Source organism: Sturnus vulgaris, chromosome 17, assembly GCF_052056855.1.
Source record: "Sturnus vulgaris isolate bStuVul1 chromosome 17, bStuVul1.hap1, whole genome shotgun sequence".
Classification (NCBI taxonomy): Eukaryota; Metazoa; Chordata; class Aves; order Passeriformes; family Sturnidae; genus Sturnus; species Sturnus vulgaris.
Window position 1 is genome coordinate 6,787,125 of NC_142259.1, and position 14,021 is coordinate 6,801,145.

Genomic DNA, 14,021 nt, shown 5'->3' on the forward strand with positions numbered 1-14,021 from the left:
TTCAGTCCCCTGCAGCAGTCAGGGGGATGCAGGCAGCAGCACCGGGGCACAAGGGCAGGCGATGGCCACACAACTCCCGTCTCTCATAAAAGTTTTGCCACTTTATTTGGTGGAAAGTTTTTGAATAAGAGGGCCAATGTGTCACTGGCACTAGGAGTTATGTTCAGCATCTACTTAGAAAGGAACAATCCAGCAATCCCTTCCCAGTGACAGAGGCGGTTTGCAGATTCCAGCAAGGTTTTCAAGCAGAAAATAAAAAAGCCAGCAGAGACGCCCATAGAAAATGCATGCAAATTTGTCTGAGTAATTACTGAGCCTGGCTTGATGATGTAAACACCTCCAGCTCTGAAGCACTGCTGATTGTGGCTCTGATGCAGGGAATGCTCCCCATTTCCCTGACCCTGAAATTCGCTCCGGATGCTGAAGGCAGCCTGTGCTGTCCCTGGCTGAGTGGGGTGGGGGGACACGGTGTGCTGGGTACAGGGACGGCAGTGCTTGCCACTGGCTCTGCTGAGCTGGAGCCGGTTTAAATTGGAATGCTGTCTCCAGTGGCTTGCACGCCCAAGCTAATTAGGACCCTGTCAGCCCATCAGGTGCACAGGGAGGATTACAAACCACCCCAAGTCATTGGATGGGAAGCTTGACATGAGCAGCATGTGTTGGCATCTCCAGCAGCACAGCAGCAGGGAGGGGGTTTGTCCCCCTCTGCTCTGCTCAGGAGGGACCCCACCTGCAGCGCTACCTCGAGTTCTGAGGATCCCAACATCAGAAGGTTGTGGAGCTGCTGGAGTGAGTTCAGAGTACAAACCCAAAGATGCTCCAAGGGCTGGAGCACCGCTGCAATGAAGATAGGCTGAGAAATCTGGAGTTGGTAAACCTGGAAAAGACAAGGTCTGGTGAGATCTTAGAGTCACTTTCAGTGCCTAAAGGAGCTGAGTGACTTTAAACAAGAGCATGAAATGACAGGACAAGGGATAATGGCTTTAAACCAGCAGAAGACTGGGTTAGGTTGGATTTTAGGAAGAAATTCTTCCCTGTGAGAGTGGTGAGGCACTGGCACAGGCTGACCAGAGTAGCTGTGGCTGTCTCATCCCTGGAAGGGTGCAGCAGCCTGGAAGGGCTGCCTGGGTGCTGTTCCAAGTTAGAGTATCCCAGGGAAGAGTGGGGTGCCTGCATGTGGCAGGGGCACAGTGAAACAGCTGCCCCTGGGATGCTCCAACAGCCACATCCCAGCTCTGGCACGCCTCCCTCTGCCTCCTCCCATAGCCCTGGTCCCCACCCCACTGCCTGGTGCTGGAGGACAAGACAGGGCTTTGGGACACACACACAGAGTCTCACAGCAATGGCAGCAGAAGTCTTCTGCTCCAGTATGTTCTTGCTGCACATCCAGGACTAATCAATCTTGATTTATAGCTAATGAACTTGAAAACAGTGTTGGGATGGATCAGGTGCCACTCAGGGTGAGATGGATAATATAATTAAGATTTCCTCAAAGGTCCCGTTTTTCTTACCTTGTTAATTAAGCTGATGTGGGGCCCTCCATGCAGAATACGTAATGAGAGGCTGCCAAACAGAGCTGGCTGTTAATGGGAGGTGATGCAGGGGGAAATGCTGGCCTTGACCGCAGGGCTGGAGATATTTGGGCAGCTCTTTGGCAGCTTGGTTCCCCAGAGCAGCCAAGAGCTGATCTCTGCTGAGAACTCACCACATGCTTTGCACAAATCTGTTTGGAGCCCACAGGGCAGAGCATGCAGTCACAGGGATGCAGGTGGAGGTGGACGGGCTCATCCCTGTTTGGGATAGGCTGAGCATTGTGGCAGAGCACACCAAAACACAGCCCAGAGTATCGGGACAAGGCATTTCCTGCAGAAATCCATGAGCAGCCCCGTGGCCTCAAGCAGCAGCTCTTGCCGGGGCTGGAGCCTGTGGTGCAAGGAGGAGGGGGAGCTGCTCCATCCCCCATGGCTCAGGCACGTTTTTGGTACTTGCACTCTGGTGGTGACTTATGACAATGAATTAATGGCCTCTTAATAAGGATGACACTTTCCTTAATTAGAAAGTATCAGAGCAGGGATAATTGCTTCATTTCATTTTGTTCCCCTATATTACTTCCTTCATTTTTGGTCCTCATTCTCAGCTGCTGGATGCCCTCTCACTGCTCTGTCTCCACAGAGCCAGAAACACTCTCAGGGACAGTGGGCATGACACAGAGACAGGAAAGATTGAGAGAAGTGAGTGTGGGTATGGCTGTGGTGCTTTCACTGGGAATACGGATGGAGAGGGGTGGGTGCAGATGCAGCTATGGTGCTGACACTTTCAGCAGGGTGGTGCCAGGTTTGCAGCAGTGCCAGGTGCTGGCAGCACCTGAGCAGGGTCAGAGCAGGTACCTGGCTGTTTGCACTGGGGTTGGTGGCACATGGGACCAGCTGGCAAGGCTGGAGTAAGGGCGAGGCAGCATCCACAGGCTGGAAAGCCCCAGAGGGAAGGCAGCAAGTGGTGAGAGTCAGGCAGCCCAGGACTGAGATAAATAATTGATCCAAAACAAGTATCACTTGTGTTGACCAGAGATGTACCGGATGCACCAGTAGCTTTGCTGCAAAACCAAGTTGAACATCCACAGCATTTCACTTGCGCCTTTTTTGGAAAGGCAAGTTTGGGGTTTGGTTTTGACATAACATTCCCAGGCAACACACTTGCACAGGCTGTTACTGGGGCCTCCAGGAAAATCCTTCACACCCCCTGGAGAAAATGAGCCTCTTCACTTCCCATCAGAGGATGCATATTCTAAAACTAGGAAGTATTTGATGAAGCCACATAACTTCATCACCAGTCCTGTCCTGCATCCCCACAGGATGAGCTCCCACTCCCCTCCATCCCCAGGTTGGGATGGGTCCCCATGGGACATGGCCCCCATGTTGTTACAACCCTGTAAATCATAAACAGCAGCCTCAGAGAGCTTTACAGCTCCAGCTCCTCCTTGAGGTAGGAGCTTTTCCCCCCTTAGCTTTCCCTCTTTGCACTGCAACCATTTTGCTTTGTCGCCATATCTAAAATTGAATCTGTTTGGATTTTCTCTCTCTCTTCTTTTTTTCCCCTTTTGCTTATATTTGCTGAGTGGATTCAAGCACAGGGAGGGGGGAAAAATAATAAAAAAATCCATCAGCATAATTTCTGGCTGTCGGAGTGATGGCAGGCTCCGGTTTCCAATCAGCAGCCCAGGCTGTGGAGCAGCGTGCGGGAGGAGGCTGGGGCTGGCCCGGATGCTGCCGCACAAACCAGCTGCAAATCCCTCTTTGTTCGGGAATCACTCTCTTTCAGCCGGACCAGGCTCTGCACAGCCTGTCCTGCGGATGTGTGAGCATGTGGCTGCTCCAAGGGCCTTTGTCCCCCTGACACTCCAAGGATAAAGGTGATGCAGCAGCCGCCTGTGATCCTTTATCCCAGGATAAAGCCTTGGGAGACAGGGAATGCTGAGTCTCCCATCCTGGATCCGGGCATCAGTCATGCCCTTTCCTGTCTCTGTGCACGGTGCACAAGGCTCAGCAGACACGGGCTGAAGTCTGGGCTCCCAGTGCTCCCAGTGCTCCCAGTGCTCCCAGTTCTCCCAGTGCTCCCAGTGCTCCCAGTGCTCCCAGTGTTCCCAGTGCTCCCAGTCCCAGGCATTGAGCATCTCACCATCCCACCAGTGGAGATGCTGGCCCTGCACAGCTCCATATGCACAGCAGTTAGTGGAAGTTTTTGGGATGTTTCCAGGGCAGCAACATGTGTAAGAGGCTCTGCAGACTCAGCACACATTTCATTCTAATAGACTTAAGGGTCTGAAGGGTGCTGCTGCAGCCCATGGATCAGACACTGACACAGGTTGCTCAGAGAAGCTACGGTTGCCCCATCCCTGGAAGTGTTCAAGGCCAGGTTGGACGGGGCTTGGAGAAGCCTAGTGTGGTGGAAGGTGTCTAATTGTGATTCTAAAATGTCCTTTTAAGTTACTTTTTAAAGTGTAAATGCCCCATCAGCCAGCCCCCATTCTGGGCAAGGGGCACTGTCCTGCCTCCAGATCCCAACATCCCAAGAGGATCTGCATCCAGAAAACCAGATTATTTCCTGCTTTTCCTTAAAGGGTGGTTTTTACATTTGTGGAGTTTTAAACTCTTGTCCAGTTGTCTTTACAAGCCAGAACTGACCCTTGTCAGGGATTCCCAAATTGCTGCTGGGTTGGGGTGGAGGTCGCTGTGTTGGCTGCACCCTGGCAGGCACAGGGCAGGTCCAGGGAGATCTGCTCAGTACCAGCACCAGAGGCTGGAGAAGCAATGTCAGGACTGCATGTAGGGTGGCAGCACCTCACTGATACAGGCCATGTAATTGCTATTTCCCTCATCTCCTCTTCCTGGGGTCCAAATCAATTTAATTTACATGCTCAGTGGCTTGGACTGCTTTGTTCCTGTTGCCAATCACCTTCTCCAGCATTTACAGTTGCAGTGTATGTCTCGTTGTTGCTTCCTGGCCTTCTCCTGCCTTGAGTGGTGGGAACGGTGGGAACAGTGACCATGGGACCAAAGAACTGGGGAATCATCCCGTGGCCCTCTCCACAGCATTGTGCTGGTTTGCAAGGATGAGCTCTCATACACAACCCACTTCTGCAACAAAGCCTCGGTGCAAGGGGAGATGCCATGGTTTCCCTTGAGCGCATGGAGGAAGGCAGCACCACTGCCCCTGTTGCTCTTCCTCCTCCACCTGCCTTTCCCAGCTCTGCCTGTGAAACAAAGCACTCCTCAGCATCTGCTTAACATTTGCTGTTCTTTTCAAGTCCATTCCTTGGCCCCTTCTGCTCAGTAGAGCCTGAAAATAACAACAGTGGGTGCCTCTATATTGCATACTTTCCGAGGTTTGTACCTTACTCAGCCTGTAGCTGCCTGCTCTCCCTAACCCCAGGCTGGCCAAGCTCCCCTATCTTCCTTCACCTTCATCCCATTCCTGGAGATGCAAAGCAGTGCTTTGTGGAAGCAGAAAATGGACATGGTAGCACTTTTGCACACACAGTGGAGCAGCTGCTAGGATGAGCGATGGGCACCGTTTACAGCGAGGAGGGGACCTCGAAGGTGCTGAAGGCGCTGCCTGGTCTCAGCGAGCACATGGAGCTGCCCCATAGCCACCCCCGGGCAGCCGAGCTCTCCCGGGAGGCAGCCCCTGCTGGGAAGCGAGGCCGCCTCGGATAATCCTCATTTTATACAAAGAAGGTGGGTTGTGCCTGTCCCTCCCACCCTGCTGAGCACCCTCCGCTCCACCGATAATCATACCTAGCAATTACACCGAGCTTTCCCTGCTCTCTGCAGTCGTTAATTAAGCTCTTTTCCCCGCAATGGAGACAAAGAGGGGAAAACCGCGGGGAAACTCCCAGCTTGGGTTGGGGTTTTTTTGGTTTCTTTTTTTTTTCTTTTTGCACAACTGTGCCACAGGGCCTCCCAGTTCCCGGCCAGCACTGCAGGAGCCACATGCCGGTAATGGCAGGCAGGGTGGCCCTGACAGCAATGGTTGTTCTGGGTTCTGCTCTTACCTGGCAAAATTAATGTGAGTTTCCCTAATTTCTGGGTTACTGCTGGATCCTGGTGTGGTTATGCATTCCCGAAGCCAGTAACCAAGGCTGGCTCTGCCCTGCGGCACCTTCCCAGGTGCCACCAGCTCTGCCGGGGTGACATCCCAAGCCTGGGAGCTGGGAAAGTGCCCCATGGACATTGCAACAGGCTCGCACCCAGCATCATTCCAAGGGGCTGGGGTGGCTTTACAAGGGGACGTGGAGCACCCTGGGTTTAGATGGATTGATGGATGGGGAGGGCATCCTACCTACACCTTTGTGGGCAGAATGCTGAACAGGATACCCGGGACAGAACAGTGACATACAGGACACTGCCAACACCTTGGGAGGTAGGATGATGGGCGGGACACCCTGGAGGAAAGGATAACGGGCAGGGCACCTTGCCAGGCAGAACGACAAGCAGGTCATCCTGTCTGCATCTTGGAGAACAGGGTGAGGGAAAGGTGACCTGCCTATAACCTGGAGGGCAGGGCAACAGAGAGGACACCCTGGAGGGAAGATGACAGGCAGGACACTCAGCGCCCAAACCCTGGAGAGCAGGACGACAGGTAGGACAGGCTGCCTGCACCGCAGAGGGTGCGACAGAGGCCAAACAACCCGGAGGTGCGGATGGCAGCTCGGCACCCTGCCCGCATCCCGCAGGGGCAGCGCAGCGCAGCCCTGCCCGCACCGGGGTCCGGTCGCACCTGCCCCGGACAGCCCGGTCCGGGGGGCGCTGCCCCGTTCCGCCCTCCCAGGGCGGCGCCGCCGCCCGTCCTCCCGGTGCCGATCCCGGTGCCGGTCCCGGAGCCAGGCGAGGCCGGAGGGGCCCGGTGGCGGCGGTGAGGAGCGCGGGGCGGGCCGGGCCGGGCCGGGCCGGGCGGGGCGGGGAGCGCGCATGAGCCGCGGCGGCGGCGGCGGCGGCGGCGGCGGCGAGGGGCGGGCGGGAGCGCGGCAGCGGAGCGCGGCGCCGCCGCGGGTGTGGGCGCGCCGGGAGCCCCGCACGGCGGCCCGGGGGCGGCGGGCGGCACCGCCTGGCCGGCCGGGGGGTGCCGGCCCTGCGCGCCCCGCACCGCGGCCCGGCCCGCCGAGGTAAGCACCGAGCGGCCCCCGGCCCGCCCGGCCCCGCGGCGGGGACCCCCGCGCCCCGCTCCGCTCCGCTCCGCCCGCCGCCGCGTCGCCATTTTGCCGCTCGCTCTTCCCCTCCCGGAGCGCGGCCGGGCCGGGCCGGGCCCTCCGTCCCCTCCCTGCCGGGCCCGGCCCGCGGGGAAGCCCCGGCCGCCTGGCGGGGATGGGGAGCGGGCCCGGGGGGTGACAGGCCCGGGCGGCGCTGCCCGCGGGGTGACAGCGGGGAGGGGCAGTGAGGGGACGCGGGCGGCACGGCCGGGCCGGGAGGTGACAGGGCAGAGGTCTCCGTGTCCGGGAGGTGACAGCGGGACCGGGCAGGGCAGAGCTCCCCGCGCTCAGGAGGTGACAGCGGCACCGGGCAGAGCTCCCCGCACCCACTGACCCCCGGGACATGGGACACCCCGGTCCCCGCGGCACGGTGAGGACTCATTGTCTGCCAGGCTTGTGCGGATGCTGTTCCCTTCATGTCAGTGCCCGGGGACAGACAGGGGAGGGACGGGATAACGCGCCTCGAACAGAAACTTTACACCCTCAAAAGCCTCGTCTGCGCCTGGTCAGAGCCATGTGCGGCAGGAGCGGTGGGTGCGTGCCTCGGGTGAGGTTCTCCCTCCTGGAAAGCCTCGATGGCTGTCACTGGGTTTGGGTGATAGCGGTGGGATGCGCCGTGTCCCTTGGAAGCTGCCCGGCCACCAGCCGTGCCCAAGGAGGCAGCGGCTCGAAGGGCTTCGCCTGCCACGTGCTTCCCTCCCGGGGAAACCTCCAGCGAGGGCGATACTTCGAGAGGAAGCCTCTCCCTCTGCTTCCTTGTCTTCATTCCCTGCAAGTTTTTCCCAGCATCTCCAGTTCTATCAGGAGTTCATGGGAGGGAGCACAGCTCCTCCAGCAGTGACTAGGATGGCAGTGCCCTTTGGCATCCATCATCTATGCTAGTCTCGTTGCATCTCTGCTGGCACACGGCTTGTGCTGGGACAGGCAGCTCCCTTGGCTTTTGACATTCTGTACCTCTGGAGCTATTAGTAAATTATTGATGATAGGTGGAGCAGATTGCCAGGTGACCAGGCTGTTGTCGTGCAGCAAAGTTCATCCATAGCGATGGGACTGGGATGGGAATCCCGGCAGGAGAATGTGGGGTCATGATCTGCAGGTGACTTTCCCCTGGTAACTGTAAGGACATCGTGAAAGGGTCACAGCCGTCCCTGGCTATGTGCATGCTCCTTCAGGCCTGATCCAAATTAATAGACAGGCATTTCTACATGGAATTATTTCTCCTTTCCCATTCTATGCTGTGCAAGCTAGTGCCTTGGGAACAGTGCCTTTTGTTCCCAAATGTCACTTCCCTCTTCCTGCATCCATGGGTTTCCTCCTTACTCTTGCTCCGAGTAGCATCAGCTTGGACTTCGCTCATCGTATTTTAATGATGCGGTTGCAGGAGCTTTTTTTTTGTCCTGGAGCTGAACTGGGATGTTTCCAAAATGTTGCCACAAAGTTCTGAAAAGTTACCTAGAAAGAGCTGGAGACCTCATAAGATGCTACCAGGCCCAACCTTTGCACAGCACATCCCACTCCAGCTCATGGCCAGAACTTGTGGATACCTTCTATTCCCATTACCGGTTGCAAAAGAGTTTTCAGCAAAACCTTAAGGAAAATGTGGAAGAGCACAGGCTGTTGCCTATTTTCAGTGTGTGTTACTGAGAAATGAGCGAGAAGTTTGAACATTACCAAAAAACCCCACAATGGGCTGATTTTTGCTCTGTGTCTTCAGGACAATTCCTCTGTGATCCCTGGGGTCATATCAGTGGCCAGGGAGCAGATTTTGGCTCTTGCTGACTGATTTGTGAGATTTTTATTTTCCATTTGGCTAAAAACTGAGGGGGGAAACGCAAAGGAGTATTTGGTGTGGAAAAACAGAAGATTCAGAACCTCTTAAGCTGGGCAGAGAGGATTCCTTTGAGGGGACAGATATGTTAAGGGGGATGAGAGGTGTCCAGCTGCTGGAGCTGGGCTGAGCTGGGCACTTTGGATGTTCTGGGAAAGGAGAGTTGGGGTGATGCTCAGTGGTATGGAGTGTCGTGGGGTGCAGAGGTGAGCACCAGAGATGTCAACAGGGTCTGCCCTGCCTGTCACCCTTTGAGTGTCACCTTGAGCTGGGCAGTGAGACAGGCAATGAGATTCTGTGCTCCATCCCTCATTGTGTTTTGGCACTAGCCCTGTCTGGATAAAGGTGTGTGGGTTTCCCTTTGGTTTTCACCCCATTGTAAGCACAGAAATCTTGTCTTCAGCTTTCACTTCACTGTTTTTTCGTGAGTCTTTTTTTCCCCTTTCATCTTTAAGCAGCTTGAGTGAGGATTGCTCAGAGGTGCCAGGAGGCAGCATGGGAAGGAGGGGGACTGGCACATTTTTCCCTGGAGGACTGGGGATAGTGCCCACACTGGTGGGAGTGGAGCAGCAATTTGGGAAGGGATCACAGGGACCCTCTCTCTGTGCCTGCTCCAGAAAGGAGTTGCTGTCAGGCAGGCTACAAACTCCTACCCAGCTCTCCCACCAAAAGAGCCCAAATAAGTTGAATCAGCGACCTCCATGTTCAGCACCAAATGCCACAGAACCAGTTTCCAAGCCTGGAATTTCTCACTTGATCTGATTAACCTTTGTGTCCATACAAACAACCACGTATGTGTCACCAGCCGAGCACATGCTGGAAGCTTTTGCCAGTTCTTGGAGCATGTGGGCTGCATCCCACATGGAAAGTCCCCAATTCTACACGGAAAGTCCCTGGGGACACCTCAGAAAGAACTGGTGGACTCTCGTGTCCTGCATGTTGATGGCGTGGCTGGCAATCTGGCCACGCAGGAGATGCTCCTCCATCCCTCTGGGCATCAGGACAGACAGGATGAGTGTGGATGCTTTGGGAATCAGCTCCTTTGAGTTAAATGATGTTAAACATGTGGGAGGAATTGCATGTGACGAGTCAAATGCATGTTTTAAAAAACTCATGAGTGACCGTCAGCATCCCGTCCCAGCCAAGGTCTCAAGGTCATGGTGGTCCAAGGAATCTCTTCCCAAGGGACTGCTGCTCTCATTGTGGAGGCATGGAGGACTTCTTTTCCCCAAATCCATATATGGCATCTCCCATAGCAGCCCCCATGCTCAGATGTGCTTGTGCTGTCGGGAGGGGAAGAAGGAACTTGAAGCTGGAGGCAGAGCCAGTCATGCCGTGGGCTTCCTCTTGGCACTGCTGAATGAAGGGGTGTCCTACTGCCCACTTCCATCAGGAGTGAGAGTGGGCCTTGTGTGATAATTCCTGACGTTCATTATTTATAGAGAAGCCAAATTGAATTATTAATACGGAAAATTCAGATAACATTAACAATTCTCAGTTTATAACAGTTTCCCATTAATAAGGAAAATTGGAAATTTATCATTACATCTGTTCATTAAAACTCACTTTTTTTTTTTTTTTTGCTTTTGGTGTCTTAAATGAAAGCGGAGAAATAAACGAAGAGGAAAAGCCATTTATTCACTATTTCTCTGGGCAAAGTCAGCCCATAATTTTTAATAAAGTCTTTGCCATTGTATGTGAAGGGGAAGCCAGGCTGTAATGAAAGCAGCTTTCCAGCCATGTCTGTGGCGTTCCTCAACTGTAGAACAAATACTCGGAAGCACGTCCCGTTTCTTCTCTTTGTGGAAATCTTGAAACTGCGTGATGGTTTTCTCATTTCCCTCCCTCCCTCCCCAGCAGCTCTCCTTGCTTTCACCATGTGTTGCTCCCAGCTCCGAGGAGTGAATTTTAACGCCTCCCCTGCTTCTTTCAGAGATGGCGGATTCCTATACCTGTAAAGGTGGAAGGAAAACTGCAGGCTCTAACAAACCCACTGCCAGCAAAGAAAGCAGGACAGAGACGAGGATAAGCCCACCAGCAGAGCTGCCCAAGCTGGGTAAGGAACTGATTTGTCCTTTCAGTGGAGGTGGGTGGGGTGTAGGGGATGAGCCCAGTGTCAGGAGTTGAGGAGTGGCTGCCAAAACAAGTGGCCTGGGTCTCGATGTGTCTCTGCTCCTCACAGACTCACCGGTAACGGCTGTGCTGGCCAAGAAGCCCCAGCCCTGGGAGCTGCAGAGAGCTGATCCCTGGGAGCAGGAGGGGAGGGGTGGAGATGGTCTCTCCCTTCGGAGAGGCGTGTGTCTGGCTTAACGAGATGGGTGTCTCGCTGCCTATTTATCGTGTTGGTAGCTAAGTGTTACATCAAAGGATGGAAAGGCTTAAATGAGTTCAGGCCATCTGCTGCCTCCCGTGTCGCGGCCCCCGGGGTGGAGGCTTGCAAGCATATGAGCCCCGGGGGACCCTCACACTAAGGGCTGTCATGCTGATGGATGGCTGATTTCTCTATCCAGGAATCTCCAGGCCTAAGGAGATTTTTCCTCCTGTCTGTTTATGCTGGGCAGATCCCCTCTGTGAGAGAGTCTCCCACTGCCTTTACCTTGCTAAGGGCAGCTCTGGGTGCCGAGGTGTGCCTGCATCCCAAGAAAGGGTTGGACCCCACTGATGTAGCTCAGACAGGGCTTCCAAAATCAGTGGCTTTGTGGGGAAATGTGTGTGCCCTAAATGTTTCCCAGATGCCCCTGTTACCTTGAGGGGATTGAAGCCATAATTGCTAACAGAGGAGGATAACTTATTGCCAAAGGGAATGAACTCCAGCTGTCCGCAATATGAACATGCCTGTGTTCAGGAGACCATTTTTCCCTGTGCCACATCTTATCAGCACCTCATTTGCAGGGGAGCTGGCATTGTCTTCCAGAGGGGCATCTCCATCCTTGCTAGGACAGAGAATGGCCAGCCTAGAGCTGAGGGCATCAGGCAGGCAGCAGGAAGCTGAGGCTGGGCAGCAGAATTACTGGGACAGTGGTTCCTCCAGCACGGCTGGTGATGCGTGCTGTGTCTGTTTGCAGGAAATGCAACCAGTGACAAAACTGAAGGCAGGAAGAAAGGAAGACCCAAGGCTGAGAACCAGGCGCTGAAAGACATCCCTGTAAGACCCCACATGCTCCAGTCCCTGCTTTGCTCCATCTGACATGCCCTGCACTGTGCACTCCAGCCAGCTCCATTCCAAGATTAAACCTCCCTTCCCTGTGGTTTAATCTTCAGAGCAGCCTTGTCTTGGGCTGAGCAAGATCTTGGTCCCTCAAACTCTGCATTCAGGCATCCAGCATCTACAGATAAGGAGCCTTTCCAGCCTCACTTTCCCAGGCCGTGTCCAGATGACCGGATCCTGTCACAGCCGTGTCAGGCTTGGCTAATGAGCCAGCAGCAATGGCAAGGGGGTGATTTATTCCCTGCAGAGTTGTGCAGTTTAATTCCTGCCTGGTGGCATGGACAACACATGGAGCCATTTGTCATGAGAGCAGGGGCATAGGGTGATTTACGGACTAGATGAAATGTGGGGTGATTAAATCAGCCGGGTGACTTCGGGCCTGATTTATTCCCCAGCCTGGTAGGGAGTGTGTGTGTGCTCTGGGAGGTACAGCAAGGTAAAGCCTCAGCAGGAATCATTATCCTATGGAGCCTGCAGCATCTGTCCCAGCAGCTCTCACTGGAGTGACCACTGCTATGCTGAAACACACCCCTGGGGTCCACTTCATGGCTATGTGGTGGAAGGGATGGACTGGAATTATCAGAGGTCTCATGTGCCCTCCCAGCTCCCTTGGGATGCATCAGCACACACCCAGGCACAGGGTGCTCTTTACTCAGCTATCTCTTGTTACTCCTGTTCCCAGCTCCCCCTGATGAACCAGTGGAAGGACGAATTCAAAGCCCACTCTAGGGTGAAATGTCCCAATTCAGGCTGCTGGCTGGAGTTCCCCAGCATTTATGGCTTGAAGTATCACTATCAGCGCTGCCAAGGGGTAAGGAGACTGGAGAACTGTCTCTCCTTTTCAGTGGCTGGCTCTTACATTACCGTCTGCAGGGTAACGTTGCTCTCAGGGTTTAAACATCAGGAAAAACGTGAGGTGAAAATGGGGAGGGCAGAGACGGGCCAGGAGCAGTTTGTGAGGTGTGTGTGTGTGTGAGAGGGACTGAGGTCTCTGCAGCTCAGTGTGAGGTCTGGCCCAGGGGATCATGGACTTATGGTAACTGTTTGGAAGGGCAGAAGAGTATTACACATAATTTATGTTCATGCCTGTGTCAGAAAAAGCCTCTTTTGTGATCTAACATCTGTGCTCACCTGCCTCTCCCCGCTCCATGCAGGGTGCGATCTCGGAGAAGCTGACATACTCATGCTCATACTGCGAAGCTGCCTTCACCTCCAAAACCCAGCTGGAAAAGCATCGGCTCTGGAATCACTTGGACCGGCCAGTGCCAACCAGCAAAGCAGAAAACAAAGTGCCCAAGGCCATTGGGAAGAGCAGTGGAAAGAAAAGGTACCAGGCTGTGGCTGGGCTGCATGGCAGTGGCATAGGGATGGCTGGGAGAAGGGGAACGTGCCTGCTTCCATTCCTACAATCTGGGCTGGCAAGGGGGGAGAGGTGTCAGGACACTTGTCTAACAACCCCTCTTTAAACAAGCCCTCTGTGCTTTGCCCTAGACCTGCTGAGAGTTCAGCTTGCCCCACCATCCATCCCAAACAGGCAAAGATGGAAAAAGCCGTGGCCCAGGAGCACGCGGAGAATGGCGAGTGCCTGGCAGAGAGCCGGGAGAGCAAGGAGTTCCAGATTGCAGCAGCTGAGGCCATGGCAGCTGCCACCCCCACGGCCAAGTCCTCCAGTGGCAAGGACACCGGGCAGCAGCGGGGCAGCCAGGCCTCACTGCAGGAGGAAGACCCCGAGAGGATGAAGCACAGTAAGATTAGAGCCCAGGGTGACGCTGGTTCAGGAGCCCAGAGAGAGCTGTCACACGGGAAGGGGATCTGCTGCAGCCAACACTGCTGCAAGTGTCTCTCTGAACCCAAGGATAGCCAAGCCTTGTTTCCAGACTTTAATAACATGTCCTGCTCTCCAGTTTCTTGCAGCTTCACTGGGAGTCAAACCTCCGTTGTAGCTGTGGTAGAAATATTTCTAAAGGACCTGTGTGATGATTGGATTTGATGATCTTAGAGATGTTTTCCAACCTTAACCAGCCTTTCCAATCATGATAGGATTGGAAATGGGCTGAATTCCTGGCATCACAGCAAGCTGCCATGTCAGCCTGTCTGTCCTCACTGAGTGTCAGGTGAAACCAGGATGGTTCTGGCAAATGCGTTTTCCTGAAGGATTGGGACAGGGTGAGGAGCCTCTATCTGTCCATGGCCACTGCAGAGCTGGTGTAGGGCAGTGGTTGTCTCCATCATGGTTTGGG

General features: G+C 54.6%; 1 protein-coding gene across 8 annotated transcripts in view; it reads left to right on the top strand.

The window, feature by feature from the left end:
- The first annotated feature begins 6,392 nt into the window (after positions 1 to 6,392).
- Positions 6,393 to 14,021, top strand: part of ZNF512B (zinc finger protein 512B) — a 30,114-nt gene continuing 22,485 nt past the window's right edge. For 4 of the 8 annotated variants that reach the window (XM_014873902.2, XM_014873900.2, XM_014873899.2 and 1 more), the window contains exons 1-5: positions 10,507 to 10,629; positions 11,639 to 11,718; positions 12,464 to 12,592; positions 12,936 to 13,108; positions 13,273 to 13,526. In XM_014873902.2, the coding sequence (XP_014729388.1) occupies positions 10,509 to 10,629; positions 11,639 to 11,718; positions 12,464 to 12,592; positions 12,936 to 13,108; positions 13,273 to 13,526 (757 nt within the window). In that variant the 5' untranslated portion in view covers positions 10,507 to 10,508. Of the gene's footprint in view, positions 6,412 to 6,598; positions 6,662 to 6,994; positions 7,116 to 10,506; positions 10,630 to 11,637; positions 11,719 to 12,463; positions 12,593 to 12,935; positions 13,109 to 13,272; positions 13,527 to 14,021 lie in introns of those variants that run through there. The other 4 variants (XM_088174824.1, XM_014873898.2, XM_088174823.1 and 1 more) reach the window with 4 other exon arrangements.